The sequence below is a fragment of the Pygoscelis adeliae genome, unplaced genomic scaffold (assembly GCF_000699105.1).
Source record: "Pygoscelis adeliae isolate BGI_AS28 unplaced genomic scaffold, ASM69910v1 Scaffold411, whole genome shotgun sequence".
In the NCBI taxonomy this organism is placed as follows: domain Eukaryota; kingdom Metazoa; phylum Chordata; class Aves; order Sphenisciformes; family Spheniscidae; genus Pygoscelis; species Pygoscelis adeliae.
This window is the reverse complement of record NW_008824111.1, coordinates 695,043-710,942: the sequence shown is the minus strand read 5'-3', so window position 1 is coordinate 710,942 and position 15,900 is coordinate 695,043. Positions and strand designations below refer to the sequence as shown.

The 15,900-nt window shown below is 35.6% G+C and overlaps 1 protein-coding gene across 1 annotated transcript in view; it reads left to right on the top strand.

The window, feature by feature from the left end:
* CACNA2D3 (calcium channel, voltage-dependent, alpha 2/delta subunit 3) overlaps positions 1–15,900 on the top strand; it is a 481,287-nt gene that overhangs the window by 444,100 nt on the left and 21,287 nt on the right. The window contains exons 33-35 of the mRNA XM_009334218.1: positions 8,887–8,962; positions 12,609–12,661; positions 14,239–14,294. Of these exons, the coding sequence (XP_009332493.1) occupies positions 8,887–8,962; positions 12,609–12,661; positions 14,239–14,294 (185 nt within the window). The remainder of the gene's footprint in view (positions 1–8,886; positions 8,963–12,608; positions 12,662–14,238; positions 14,295–15,900) is intronic.

The window sequence follows — 15,900 nt, the reverse complement described above, 5'->3', positions numbered from 1 at the left end:
AACAGTTTATTTGACTACGATGCTAAAACTGTGTGCCTCTCCTGTTCCCTCTGTGCTCAAGTGGAAAAGGGATTGGGCCATATCTACTACTGAACAGTTTTAAACAGCTCTAAAGCAAAGCATTGATGCAACATTAAACATTTTGACCTGTAAAAAATTGGAGATTGCTCAAACTAGGCAGTGCAAAATGCCCTACTGTTAAAGGGAGAGCGTTCCGCCAGTAATTCATTTTCATTCACATGCTAACTCACCTTTGAACGTTGTTGTGACTATTGACCTGGTCTTACTATCATGATGACAATAAAAACTGATAGTGATTTTATGTGTTGTCCTTTGAAATAAATTATGCATCCTGGGGAAGTAAGAAAGAACTTCTCCCTTTAACCTGTAACTCAACACTGTAGTCTTCATGGCTTTCACACGGTCTAAGAACTGTTCCTTACCCCTTTGTCCTCTTACAGCATGAGAGAAGTGCTGACCATATATATTACACTTTTCCCTTTCATTTTCCTGTGCATTCCTAGTACAAAAAAAAGACACATCACTGATCCCATGAACCACTGAATTCAGTTATTACATGTGAGGGTGTATACAGAGGCTCTCAAAACAGATGGTTTGTGTGCTTCCTTGGTAAACCAGCTCTCTTAAAGGCAGAAAGCTTTCCGTGCTGCCTCCGTGCATTATAGCTGGATACCACTCCCAGTAAATGACTGACCTGAAACGGAAAGATCTAGCACTGAATCATCCCAAAACCTAGTTTTCTGAGGGTGGCAACTTTTTTGTGTTTAGCACTACATTCTTAACATATGCTGTAAAAGGAAGTAAAGTAATACATATTTATAGGCTGGGTTCTGCGATGAAAAGATCTGTTTATACAAGAGATGAAGCATTTTATTTAATGCAAACAAAAACATACAGTCAAAATCAAGGGATAATGCTTTAATTTGTCCCAATTTGTTTTGTCCTGCCTAGCAAAGCATTTCAAACAGAATATCTGCTGGACAATCGATGGTAGCAGGCACCACCATTGAGAAAACAAAGACTGCATGGCTTGAGTATTCCATCTAAACTGCGATGGGCGCCAATTTGGCGTGGATCATTGGCTTATGATTTTGCTGGTTTTCAGCTCCGAGGGAGTTACAGATAATGAAGCCGCTAGCTCAGTGCAACTGAGCTGCATGCTAAAGAAAATGTAAACACAATGAGCTGATTATTTAAACACAATAAACTGGCCATTGCTAATCAATTACAAATGGGAGAGAATCAAAGTGGTGTAATTTCACTAGATGAGCCACCTGCTTTTCCTGCTGTACAGCAGATAGCTCTGTGCAGCAACAAAAAACCCCCAAAACTGTCTTTGAGCTGTGTTAGGTAAGGCCTTTAATTCCAGCAATATGAAGAAGAAATCCTTGCTGGCTCTCATGAAAAATAGTCAGACACACTTACCATATTTTTAAGATTACTGATTTGTTTGGGTGGGGTTGTGTTTTGCTTTTCCAAAATTTATTTTGTATGGCATAAGAAGTAAAGAAAAAAAGCACTAAATAATGCAGTGGCAAAATCTATTACCAGTACCATTTCCCTGAGAGCACAACAATATAGATATTGCATGCATTATGCTTGTCATCGCTGTTCTTACCACGGAGACAAAATCAGAGAGCAAGCACTGTTCTTTAGCCTTTTATTCTGATAATATCTAGAGCCATCCTTTCTTGCAATTTGCTTCTTATGTGGCATTTACCGTCCAGCAGGTGAATTATATAGCTCTGCCCTGTTTGATCTGGTCTTGCTCCTTTTTTGTTTAGAAATAGAAGGTTCTACAGTGCCCGATCTTCACTGCAGAAGAGTTTACTAACACCCCCGGTAACCGTGGGGATGGGAGTCCTTTCTTCTATTTGCACCAACAACCTGAGTGGCAGTGCAGATATGTGCTACCACCTCGCTGATTCATGCCAGCTTTCAGGCTCTCCATCCACAAAAGGAATGAAATAACCCTTTGTGCGTTCTCTCAACTACCACTAATTTGAAGGGATATAGAAGTTCTTTTTAGGATTGAGCTGGAAGTGTTAAACAAAAGGGGGTTGTTTGCTGCTGACTGTATTTCTTTTCAACCTGCAGCAGGATGAAATTCAATTTTTGTGTTCGCTGTTTATTTTTTAAAGTGAACTTAAATACCTCCTTCCCTCCTCAATTTCTTTAAACTCAGTACTTCTTTTGAATAATGTGTACGCATGTATGCATGTATATTTTCTTAGTTTATGGGTTTTATATTTAGGGAGAAAAATTATATCGGTGCCTCCACAGCAACGTGACATGTTCTATGATTTCATTTAGCAAAATGATGTTTATCTTATACCCTGAATATTGCACACAGTTAAATAATTTAAATATAATTTAAATTTATTATTAAATAAATTAGGATGTGCTTATGGAAAAGTATCTGCTTCACATAACTTAGAAAAAAGTTTCTTTATACTTTTCTCAGCACTTTGTTTACATAAAACAGTGAAAAAATAGATTCAACTACTCAAAGCATGAAAATCTAAAAAAAACCACATTAACATCAGAAAAATTAAGGGCTATCGGACAATGAGATCCCCAAAGAAATGTACTTAATAAACTGTAAGAGAAAATTAAATGTCTCTTGACTTCAAAACACTTTCATCCTTTCCAGTAGGAGGAAAATTAAGCAATTCTGTAAGACAAATATGGAAGCAGCATCATTTCCTCTTAACAGCTCTATTTCCACCAGGCATCCTCTTGGCCTCTGAAGAAGAATCTATGCTTTGGTATTTAATCATGTTGTCAGGATATATGACTGAAATGGTGCACCCCTGAATTCCAGCTTTCCCAGATCCTAAGGCTCACTCAAAGAAGTTCTTGGTGCTTTGAGAGCTTCTCTTGTTTCTCAGTTTTTCTTGCTCTGTTCCTTTATCTTTATTCGCATGCTTCTTAGTGAATAATGCATATTGTCTGTGCCCTTACCGCACGGTACAGTCCGAATCCTTCACCTGTGTTCTCCAAACGCATGCACATAGAGGCAGACTTTCATCTCTCTGTCTTGATTTGCTTTATAAGCAAAACCTAACAAGTGTTTTGCCTCCAGGTTATAAGATTATAAAAAAATTCAGAACTCTTTACTAAGCTACTTGCAAAGAGCAGAATATTCTTAATGCCAAATCATGAAAACAGTAACCATTTCCTCACCAACAGGATACTAATTTCCACTGAGGCAGCACTACCTCTAAATGAAGGATATTCTTCTGTTTAGTTTAGGCCACTCTTTCTTATTTAAGCATTCATTTTAGTAAGATATTCTTGAATTTTTGGTGAAGGTGTTAAATGGACACACTTTAAAATTGTGTTTATTTTCTTGTGGATTTTTAGTCATTGATTTGACCTTCTATTTAATTTGGCAGTGTTTCTGAATGTAGATGTATACTTTGGAGATCAGTGATAGACTGAAGGAAAAATTCAAATTGGAGTTAGTGGATTTGGTATTGGACAAATGCAACTGTGATGTAGCAGTTCTGTAATGTAGCAGTTCTTATAAAAAAAAATTCCCTCTCTTTTGTGATGATTTATTTAGTAAAAGAAAAAGTAAGCTCAAAATATACCCTATCTTTATGTCATAAATACCACCAAAAATAGTCAGGTAGATGAATAGACATTTTTTGGGGGGCAGGCAGAAGACATTCAAGGTAGGAAAATGAGCAGACTATTTCCAATAATCATCTTCTATATTGGCTGTCATGTGCACTGCAGAGCATGTGTGAGGCCTGCACCCTTAATCTTCAATTTTTAAATGAATAATATGTAATCATACTGCCCTGAAGAATGACATTCCATTTTCAACAAAGAAATAGCTGTCAGAAAGGCAATGATATAGCAGACTGTCTAGTAAAGGTTTACAAGTAGGTGCAAAAGAACCAAATAATATCTGTCACTTCCCTCTTGTCATTACCAACAAGAAGAGCCTGGTTCTGATTTTTTTTTTTTTTTTTTTTAATTTACCAGATGCGCATCTGGTACCTGTGCTCTGAAACTCCCGCACTGCTGTGTGGTATGTTTTCTGCTCATATTTTGTCCACGTGACATCTAAAATTAATGTCTTAAAACTGAGTTCGGGCATAGTTAGAGTTTATATCTCTGTAAATATTACCACTAATTTAATGCAGTGTGTTAGTATATGGGAATCGTTTTACCCACTTAAGGAGAAACCCAGGCATGTGTGCTATGCAAATGAGTTGTCATTCTGTATGCTGGAAATACAGGTTGAGTTGTAGTTTTTATACATGTTATGCTTTGGAGCAGTTTGGCAACTGGGAATAGCTGAACAATAAAGGCAAAGATATGTGATGACAAGCTTGTTTTGTCAAAATGCTGTAATTTATTTTTATGCTTTTTGTTGATTTTCTTGGTGGTGAAAGGTATTAGTCTGACAGCTTCTGGACACTAATAATCTGTCTGTCAATGAAGGTGGGAGAGCCAGAGCAGCAACAGTATGGGATTCTTACAGTGTCCTGCTACCTCCGCACAAGAACCCTCTCTAGACTTTAGAAACTAGGTTACTCTTCATACCATTCAACGCTGTCCCTCCTTCCCCTCTTTGTGAGAATGCCAGGCAGGCTGCTTATCTTGTGTCTGAGTTAGTGAACATCTTTCCACCAGAAGTGAGCTGTAGTCACCATTAATTTTTTCGTAGACTACTGAGTAAAGCATAGGGCCAATAATTAGGGTTCCCTGTATTATTGGCTTCCTATGCTTGGTTTTTTGGAGCACTTCTTCCTTTTTTTTTTTTTTTTTAATGGACTTGACATCTACTTCCATGGTAAGAAGCTTATTATTCCTACGCTTTATGTGAAAACCCCCACATGTTGAACTGGTGACAAAACATTTGAAATTTTATGTATTGAAGATCTTTCAGCTGTTACATTTTTGTCGGTATTTTACACTACCAAGTAGAAATCCATAAGTGTGCTGAAGATCTAGCTGAAAGCAATAGAGTACATTTGTTAATATAGCCTGTGCTGCTGGTAGGTCTTAGAAGTTTAATTTTCTTGAACCAGATTCATACTCGATTGTAAGTACCTTGCAAAGTACAAGACTGGAATTTACTACATCAGGAAATTGACAATAAAAAGGTTTTCCCTAAAATGTATTTGGCCCCTGAAGTTATATGTAATGGAGGTGCACATTTAGGTTTCGGTAAGTTATTTTCCATTAGCTAAAGATGATTGCACATAGTCCACGTTTGTCCTATGACTGATGTTGGAAACGATCGCTGTGTAGACTTCAGTGACCAGGTGTGGAAATATGTGCAGTTAACAGCACGGTGATGTCAGAAAGTCTCAAGCACGTTACCCGTAGCAAAAGCAAAGCTCTCCTGTGAGATGCTGTAATACATAGCATGGACTTGAGCATCTAGATAGACTTAAAATTAGATCGTGGGAAGCAGGCAATTATGTTCACTAACTATAGTCAGTTGAACAGGATACGGCTAGCTGCAAGCAGTTATTTAAAACTGAAATACAATAATTTCCAAAAGGGTAATCTGGAAGCCTTTCTTTCTGCAACAGTGAATTAAGTCTGTCTGAGTGAGAAGAAAGCTTATTTTCTAAAATCTCAGAAATACATTAGCAATAAAATAACACTCTGGAAATGACACCTGAACACAGAAGCACCAGAGTCTCTTAGGCCACTGTTTTGACTACAAATACTAGCCTTTATAAGGAATAGGGCTGGAAGGCTTTTACCTTCCTATTACATTTACAAGAATAGAAACAAAACAAAACTGGATTTGAATTTGTGAATGCCTTGGAACCCATTGATACTTAGCTTTAATACCATTCATAGTGACAGGGAGTCCAGAATTGATTCAGTATGTTGCAGTGTTCAGATTTCAATGTGGTTATGGGCTTCATCCACTGATCTTTGAAGTGTATTGCAAAATTACTATTTGTTTTTAGTGCCGAAGAATCATGTCTTTTAAGATGGTTTGGCAATAATATTTTTGCTGGTATATTTTGCACATCCTGTGTTATAGTTGTTTGAATTGTCTTTAGAAACTTTCAGATAGGTGTTGAACCTGCCCACTTTGAAATTTATTGAGGTGGGAATACACTGTTCAAAACCTAGAACTCGTTCCAGGCTTTTGTTAAGAAATCTGTGTCTGCCATGTACCTTTCTAAGGATTTGCTCTTTTTTTTTTTTTTTCTTTTAACCTGGATACACTGTCTGTTTTCTAGTTTGTTCCTGAGCCAGAATCTTCACACTGGAAACACCTTCAAATGTATTTACTAAAACTCAACGCATTATAATATCATCCACAGATGATATTCAGGCATTTCCAAACAACAATTCTGCAGTGTTCCACAATGATTTTGAGGTTGTTTATTGTAACTCTTCCCCTCTGCCATCACTTTAAAGTTTAGTATTTCTTTCCCTGTTAAATGAAGGTTTTTTTAACTACATACATTTTAACATTTTTGTTCCTCTTGCTTATAATACAGTCTTAGATTGTTGTATACTCCCTACGATACAATAAGACAATCTACAAAAAATATAATCTAGCATGTTGGGGCACAATAGTAATTATATTTCTGATTATTTGTGTGAGTACATATTTCAATCTTTTAATGGCTTTTTATCTTTGAGCATTTAAAGAAACTATTACATCTATTACAATGTAATGATTACATAAAAAATGTAATATAAGTGCAAATATTGAGGGGAGAAAGGCTTTTTCCAATATTTAAAGTGAAGCTCAAATTATAACAGATGTTCCACATGACACACTGTAATAGCATTTGATGAACACTTCTTAGCAGAATAATGAAGTCCACAGATTGGCCAAGCAGTTCTGGTGTATGAAACTGAAAGTTGAGAAACTGATTGCACTTTCAAACACCAAACAAACAGTCACCAAAGTCATTATATAGAAAAATCATTTGCAAAGAACAAAGGCAAAACTGAATGCTATTCTACTGGTAACACGAGGTATTGAATGAAGCAGGATGGGACCATTTCATCCATATAGAATTCCTTGACTACTCTGCAGAGAGCACATTAACATCTGTAAGCTGCCCTTGTCTGTGCTTATCACTTGCTACCATCACTAGGAGGTCCAAATGGACATGCAGCACGGTGCTTGGATCTAGAGGAATAAAATAGTCAAGCCAACCAAGACTGGAAAGGCTGAGCTGTAGAGATTACCTTACAGGGGCTGGATTCTGACCATGGTTAAAGGGGGGAAAAGATAAAGGAAAAAAAAAGCTAGGGAGAGTGGTGTATTACTGCATGCCACACAGGCAGCACAGCTTACACCATGTACTGCTCTGTTTGTCTTGGCAGATCTGTGTGCGCGGATCTGGCTGTGGGCGTGATTCTGCCAAATATGGTCAGTGTTCAACTTACACCCATGTTTAGGTCTCTAGTTATGCGTTTGTCTACCATGTGCCTCTCTCTGCCGGTCCACAAAACAATGGCTTCCTAGCCATTTCTATTCTGAATATAAGATAAAATTACTAATGTAAGAAGTATGACCATGTACTATATGTTTAGTTGAAGCTGCGAGATCCAATATATTAGATATTTTGCCTTTAAGCCAAAAAGAAAACACAGGCATAATAAAGAAGCTTTTAGTGATGGTTGCTGTCACAAAATTAGATCAGAAAAAAATATATACAGTTTCTACCACAATGGATTACGACATTTTATTGGTACAGGTTGCAACGTTTCATGGCATGCAGTGCAGAATGCCTCATGGTGATGCTGAATGCATTTCATGACCTGTTTTTGGCAGCTTCTGGGACATCCTTTCCATAGCTGAATTTGTGTGCTCTCCTTTCCTCTTCACTTAGAAGCAAGGCACACATTGCAAAACGTTGAAGTCCCACCTCGTACATCTATAAACCGTCTATGTCCAATTGTGTTCCTTTGTCCCTCTGAAGATGCAAAAGTCAAATGGATATGTACAAACAATACTAGTAACTTTTATAGATTTACACTTGTTGCAACTTATCAGCTAAAGATTCTTTACATCTGCTATAGATGTTAAATGCTTTTTATGTGGATGGATATAGTTAATTAATTGTTCTATGGACAGACAGATTTAGAGAAATAATCACAGCTCCATATACTATCTCTGAGTTCTGGATTTTACATTTAGATCTCTGAAGTGTATCAATGATGAGTAAAATCGCAAGCAGAAAGAAATTTCCCTGTTTACTATGCATCTGAGGAGGCTTCTAGCATATGTTGTTTACAGCAGGTAATCATGGAATGTCATGGAATATTTTGCCCTCATGAAAAGAAGCAAAAGTAAACCCATCCTGCTTCAATTATCTGTACTGTGAATACACTGAAATTTCACCTCTCTCTTCTTTGGAAGCAACACCATGTTTTTACAAATTAGTTGTGCACTGAGAACTGTAGAAGTGTCTTTTGCCTTTACTGGAGTTCAGGAGTGGTCTGTTGTGAGAAGCCCCTCAAATGCATAGGTTCTTTCACTTTCTGGGGCTAAATGTGCTGATCTCAGTCCAGAACCAATTGTTTAAGCATCATGTTGAATGTGTATTCTCCTCCTCCTCGCATTGTTTATATCATTGTGTGTTACACTGTACGTGTATTTTCCCTGGTTTCTCCCAGTTACGCTTTTGCTTTGTTCTGTAGTCTGATAAAATCCTTACAAAGTTTTCACAGTGTTTCTTACCTTTATTCTCCTTTGTGTAACCTGTATTTTAATGATCCCTTTCCCTCTTTTCCCTGCTGCTGTTACAATTTTTATTTTCCTGTCTACTTTGTGGGCAGACTGTTCCATAACATCATTTTTATTCCACTGTGTTTTCTTCTTTTAGTCAAGCAGTTTTCTGTTCTTCTCTGTAGAATTACACTTTATGACTACCAGGCCATGTGTAGAACAAACAAAGAGAGTAGCGACAGTGCCCATAGCTTACTGGACGTAAGTATAGTAAATTTTCTGAGCACCTTTCCATGCAATCATCAAAGAAAATTGTTGCAAATATCTCATGGCCATTGTAAGCCCATTATTTTGATTTGGAATGCTTACAGCTCCTACGTTTATCCTAGTGCGTACAAGGAATGGTTCATTATAAATAAATGCAAAGTGTTAAGCATTTTCAAGTTCAAATACTTACACAGTCATTTTTAATGCTGGGCCACCATTTCTGAGGTTCTGTCAGAATGTTCTTTGCACCATATGAATCCTCCTTCTTAGGTCTTTGTAAATTTGGCAATAGATTGTGCTTTGTTTGGGGGACTGGAATCACACATGCCTTTTCTGTAGGTAAACACATACACACATGCAGAAATGTAATTCAAATTAAAAATTGAGGGTTTTTTCTTTTATATGAAAGGATTGGTTCATTGGCAAGGCATGATTTTATCACATTTTTTTCCTTAGTATTTAAAGAAGATGTCTTTTAAAGTAGAATTTCAATGCATTTAAACCCTTGTCTTGCAATCAGATCTGAATACAAACCCTGTCCCTCTGCAAGACCTGATTAGAGTCAGGCGGGGTCTTACAAGAGCAACACTTCCTTGTTGCTAAATCATATATCTAGGTAATAACTCCAAGGGTATTTTATAATCATGTATATGTTTCACTGATTACTATAATAATCTATCAGAACTGATAAGGTGTTAGATAAAGTATAGTTTTTGCATATTAAAAAGGAACCGTTTTAACAAATATATGACAGTATTAGCAGGAGGAATTCTCATGTAAAGACAGCAGTAAAACACACTTGCAATTTTCCTGGTCTGGAAAAGTTATCTGATGGTATTTTTAAATGCACAGGGATCTAGCTAGAAAAAATAAGCCTACACATAGTTAAACCGTTAAGTAAATATCAAAGTTCCGGCAACTCCCAAATATCTATATATAGCTTCTATGATTTAATAATCATATGCTTTTGGGGATGTTTTCATTTACATATTTACATGTCTCTATGTTTGGATTTACTGCACTTATTAGTCTGTTATCCGCTAAAGCCTGAACCTGAAAAAAGACTATCTTGACATAATAATAAGTACCAGGCTGTGCAATGAGACTTAAATTATCAGTGAAATAGAACAGCATGCTGTGAATCACATTCGCATGAAAAATTTTAAAATATATTACAACTCTTAGCAACAACCTTCCATCCCAAGGCCTGGGGCTTCAGCTCAGTTTGCATAAGCACCCAGCATGTAGAGCTGAAGTATTTCTCTTTTACAAGTGGGCTTTAATCCAAGAGATTTTCAGTATTCCAATTCTGGCCCAGGTTGTGTTTACGGAGGAAAAACTCTGCAACTGTTGTGGGATACACTGAGACATGGCGAGCATGTTCTTTCATTATTTTTTTAAAGATAGCCAAACTCTTCTTTAAACCTGAAGTGCGTTTTTGTGATGTTCAACATGAAAGATGGGCAGAGCTTTGGTTATTTTATTATTTTCCTGTTGATTCAGTCACTTCTAATAACCATGACTACAGAGAAAAGTATAAAGAGAACTTGCATTAAAAACAGGTGGGGCTAGGTTCCTCAAAAGTATTTTTTTCCTGTTTTATGCCCAGTTTTGTATATATAGATCAGGTTATTAGGCAGTATTCAGAACAGTTTCTACATAAGCAAAATATTTGTTCACAAATGTTTATCCTTCATTTTGAGAATTATAGTTTTACAAATACAGGAATAGATATAGGGACAAGACTGAGACTCTTTAAAAAGTTCATATTTTAAACAGCATAGAATTGGAGCATAGGCATCAAAGCCTGACTGCTAAAGGATCTATCACAACACTCTGCCAAAATCATGGAAAACAGGTGTCAGGGCTGGACCCCTGTTTCTATCATAGCTTTTTAGGCTGTGGGACTAAAATGATAAATTAGGGATGGACTAGATTTATAGATCATCTGGTCCATTTCTTTACAAGTATAGGATTGCTTCTTAAAAGATATCCACATACTTTGTTAATTAGCATATTTTCTTGTTTTAATTTATTCAAGTCCTAGATAACTCTCCATAGAACCACTTTGTTGCAAACAGCTCAATTCCTTTGGCTGTCAAAATGATGGTTTAGATACACAGAGAGAATAAAACTCATGCGGTTTTTGCTGGAACAGTCCTTGAGTGGAAAAGGCTGTCTTAGTAAAATCACATTTCATGAGAATGCATTTATATCAATGTAATGAAATGTTTTTCCACAAAAATTTCAAAACAAATTATTTTTCTCATTTTCTGTTTGTATGATTGAAATTTTTTCAGATACATCGAGTTTTAAAATTTTCTTTTAGTTCAAATATTAAAATAGTTTTATAATACATAGTATATTTTACATTAAATATGTATTGTTAATAAGTAATAATAAATATTTTACACTAAATCATTTGACATTATGAAAACAAAAGTATGCAACAAAGTTAATTACTTGGGTGTGAAATTTCAGGTTTTCTGATTTGGAATGAAAATAAATAAGATGTCCCACAGGGCTGAAATTTTGTTTTCTTTTCCTCTCTAGGAAAGACTTGTAGCTTTTTATCTTCTCCTATAAGACAGTCCTCAATAGGTGAAAATCTTTACTGTCTCAGGAATTATGCATTCTGCTGGCTTGCTATTTCAGCCTTTCATGCCACTGACTGACACTAGTTCATTGGCTCTGTGAGTTATCAGCCCTGTGCAGAAATACTCTTTGTGGCCCCTGAAAACTTTAAATGCCTGGTTACAGCTGTGCAAAATGGCGCTGCTTCAGTAAGGTGCTGATTCGGGACGGTTAAGCAAGATTTTAGATCTCTGAGTAATTCTCTTAAAGTCAATATGACTTCTCACATGTGCTAAAATACTCTGTTGATATGGAATCTAAAAAGTCTGCAACATTTTATTCGACTAGGAGACCCTAACGCAAGTGAGTGAGACAAGGATACATTCCTTTCCAAATTTCTGGAAACTGACTTTTCTGCCTGAGATTCTTTCATAAAAGAATAATCCTATTGACATTCTTTTCAAAAATAAAAGATTCAAAATGTAATAGCAGTACTGTAAACACAGGATTTTCAAAGTATTTGCTGTATTTGTTATGATCCAGAAAAACAGATGGAGAAGGGAAGAATCCTAAGAACTACTTAAAGTGCTTACAGTTGGGCATTCACTATGACACAGATAACTTCATTTAGGTAAATTCAAACTTCAGAAGCTTTTTCTAGCCTAATTAGACTGAGGTAATGAATAGAGATTTACATTATAGAGAGGCAAGTCTGTGAATTGCAGCCTAAGAAAAGCTGATATTATCTACCAGAGCTCTTCCTCCAGCAATAGCCTGGGAAATAGGAACCCCTAGAGGATAAATATTTAAGAATCATTTGCAAAACTTTCCTTTTCCAACTGGTAATCTGTGTTTATGACCAACCACATTAAAAAGAAATTTCATTACTATATATTTTAATATTCAATTTAATAATATTTGCTTCTTCATAAGAAAAAGTTATTGTCTTTTTCTCATGCTACCTATGCATTTGAGTATCCATAACATTGTCCTTACATGAAGAATTCAGTTAAGATATAAATACTGCATGTTTTGCCTTTTTATTAAATGAGTTGCTTCTCTTCAGCCTTATAATGCCTTCTTTGCTGCAGTAAAATGGATAATGACTGAGCTTGTCTTGTAAGTAAATTTTATCAAGAACTTAATGAATATTTGTACTTTTGAATACTTAATGAATGTTTGTACTTTTTGCCTTTTACATACATTGTGCTGCTTCTATGATATGATTTTAAATATAGTAATATTTGTTAATTTTTTGCTTTCCAATTTTGCATTGTTAAAATCTGAGAAATTTTGGCTATATGAATGCACAGTTGCACTTTTTACATTATTCATGGTCTTCACTTATATCCGTATGTCTTTGCTTAGTAAGACTAGCAGATTGCGATATACAAACCAAATTTATTATTGTGGTTACTGTTAAATTTTACATAAATGTCTGGCTGTTTGTAATGCTGCTTGGGTGGGCTGTTGTCAATATAGCAAACTGTTACAGTGATTCATTCCATTGTTTGTCACTTCATGAATTTCTGTAAGATGGACTTTTTACAGTATATGTCAGAAAAGGTGTACTCTGGATGTTGCTGAATTTTTTTACCTGACCTAATTCCTCTAACATTTCAAGTTAATATATAATAAGCATTGCCTTTAAGAGAGATTGCTTAAGAAATCACAGAGAAATATCATATGGAGAAGAGGAAGCCTTAAAATGTATCTTGTATTATTAACCTATATGTTTTATTATTATTCTTATCAGAGAGCAGAGTTGCAGATTTAAGTGAATTTTATCTTTCGTGAAATAGAACTAATTTTTTCTTGTAGTCATTTTGTTTTAATTGTAAATTATATGAGCTTTCATCAAAGTTTGGAATAAGAGTTAAGGAGAACTACCTGAATGGCTATTACCAGAGGGCAGAGGTTGATCTTAAATGCAGCTTTCAAAGTAAATATCAGGGAAAGAAATCATGTTAAAATGAGACTTTGATGCTAGCTATAACAGCTTCAAAAATTTCCAGAAACTTTCTGTGTTTATAAGTATTGTAGTTTCATGTCCATATGATAAACTGGGTGTTGGTTTCACATTCTTTACGCTTACATTAGCTGATAGACTGACACATTTCAGTCCATTCTTCAAAGTAAACTGCAGTATATTTTAGTGGGAAAATGCATTCTCTACACATCTAGTTATAGTTGATTAGACACTGGTTAATCAATCTTTTCTGCTCCTAGAAATAAATTAGTTTTACTATTTTAGTTCCAGAATTAAATAAGAAAGTATTTTATGTGTATTTCTGTACTGTAGCCAGGACAGCTATAATCCTGTGGCATTTTACTAGAGAGTCAAAATATCCCACATAATGAAGAAATAATGTTCAACAGTAAAAACACTGTATGCTGCCGTGCATTGAGAATTTTAATGGACACTTCAAATAAGATCAATAATTTAAATCAATAATAGGTAAATCTATTATTTATTGATGGGGTTAATTTCAGAATAAATTCTCGGTGGTAAGATACAACCCAGTGAAAACATGAGAATAGCAGTAGTTGATAATCTCAGAGTTATGCTACTAACGTGAATTTCAGTTCTGTGTTAGCTTTTATTTAAAATAGGATTAATGGTATCGAACTACTGCCAGTTTAGTGTTTTGAAAACATTGTGTGGGATAATATGAAAACTCTAATGATTTCTTTAGGTTCCTTGTGGAATTTAATCTATGCAGTTGGTGGCACTCTGACCTAACAGCAAAAGGTAAGTGTAATTTTTTTTCCTGGCCATAATGACAGAAATGCCTGGATTAAATTGGATTTTTGGAATTCAGATGTGTGTAAAATGTTTTAGATTAAATAATAGATGTCTGATAACAATTGTTTGTCTCCCATATCTACATCCTCTTCTTTGTTAATGTTTCCCAAAACACAAGATAATTAAGATCTTCTATGAATAACCACAAAGTGCTTGTGTGTACTCTAGGAATACAGTACACTACTATAATGGAAAAGTTAAAATAGTAGATAATGATTAAAATTTTTAAAAAAAATGTTTCCCTTCATTCCAAAACAATCTTTATGAATAAAGCAATTACACTAGCCTTTTTCTCCTTATACTACAATTTTTCTAGAGCTGCTGTAATAGGTAGGGGGTTATTGTGCTGGAAAATGCTATTTCAACAAAAGTCTGCGGGAACATGGTCATCTTAATACAATTTTGTATGAAAATAATTTTTGAGGCTTAAGATAGTAAATTTTATGCTTTTATTTTTAAACAAGACTGGTTAAAACTGTATTTTGTTTTATCATCCCATTCAAAATAGACATTTTCAAGTAATAAAATCTAGATGAATTAAACTTCAACTTAAAATAATTTTTAAAGATGTGGAGGCTTCATTTGAAATAATAATGAAATTTTAACACTTCCCATAAGAATCAGAAGTTTTCGATGTCAACTGTCTCTTGTATTTTAGCAGACTTTTTATGGCATTTCAGAAGCGTTGCTCAAACGTAAAGGGCTAATTTACAAGAGCAGTGCTCTTCAATTGGCTATTTCATAGGCAAATTATGCTGCATGCCATTTACTGGTATAATGATTTAAACTGCATTCTTCAGACTCATATTTGTAGATTTGCATATTCCTTAGCAGAGGGGATAAAATTACTACTTTAGGCTTCAGTTTATACTTGCATTGCCTGGACACTAGGCTGTCCTTATGCCAAAATAATATCCTGTCTGAAGTTAAGGCATTGGGAAAATGGAACATACTGATGCCCTGTACTGATATTCCAGTATCCCCTGAGGTAATAAGATGCTGGAGCTCTTCTAGCAGAAAGATCTATCCTGGAGCAACTGGAAAGTATGGCAGTAAATGACAAAGCCCATGTCAGGCTACCGCCTAACATGCTGTAAATGCTGTGTAGGGAGAAGGGGAGGCTGAGATGGGTGTCTGCTGGAGGTGAAGATTTGGTAGGAACCTTCTGGAAATTTAGGTGCATGAACTTAGTATAGTCTTTCTCATACTGATGGAAACTGTATACTGCGTTGCAACACTGAAGCCAATTCTTCTGTTACATGAACAATGAGCCCGACATAGATTGGATGCACATACACAAACAGCTTCATGAGAACCAGCCAGACACTATTTGCTGTTGGGGCTGCTTTGTAATCAGCAGTTCCTAGACAGGTCTTCTAAAAACCAAGACTAACTTTCCAGTGATTTCCCTAACCATGAAGAAGAATGTGTCTCACACTGATGTCTGTGGAGGTTTGCTCTGCTAGACCCAGAAAATGCAGAGCTGTTCCTTATATCTGAAAAGGAATGGCAGGTATGCCAGTCTTAGTCCTTGGTGTTTGCAGAACAGCGC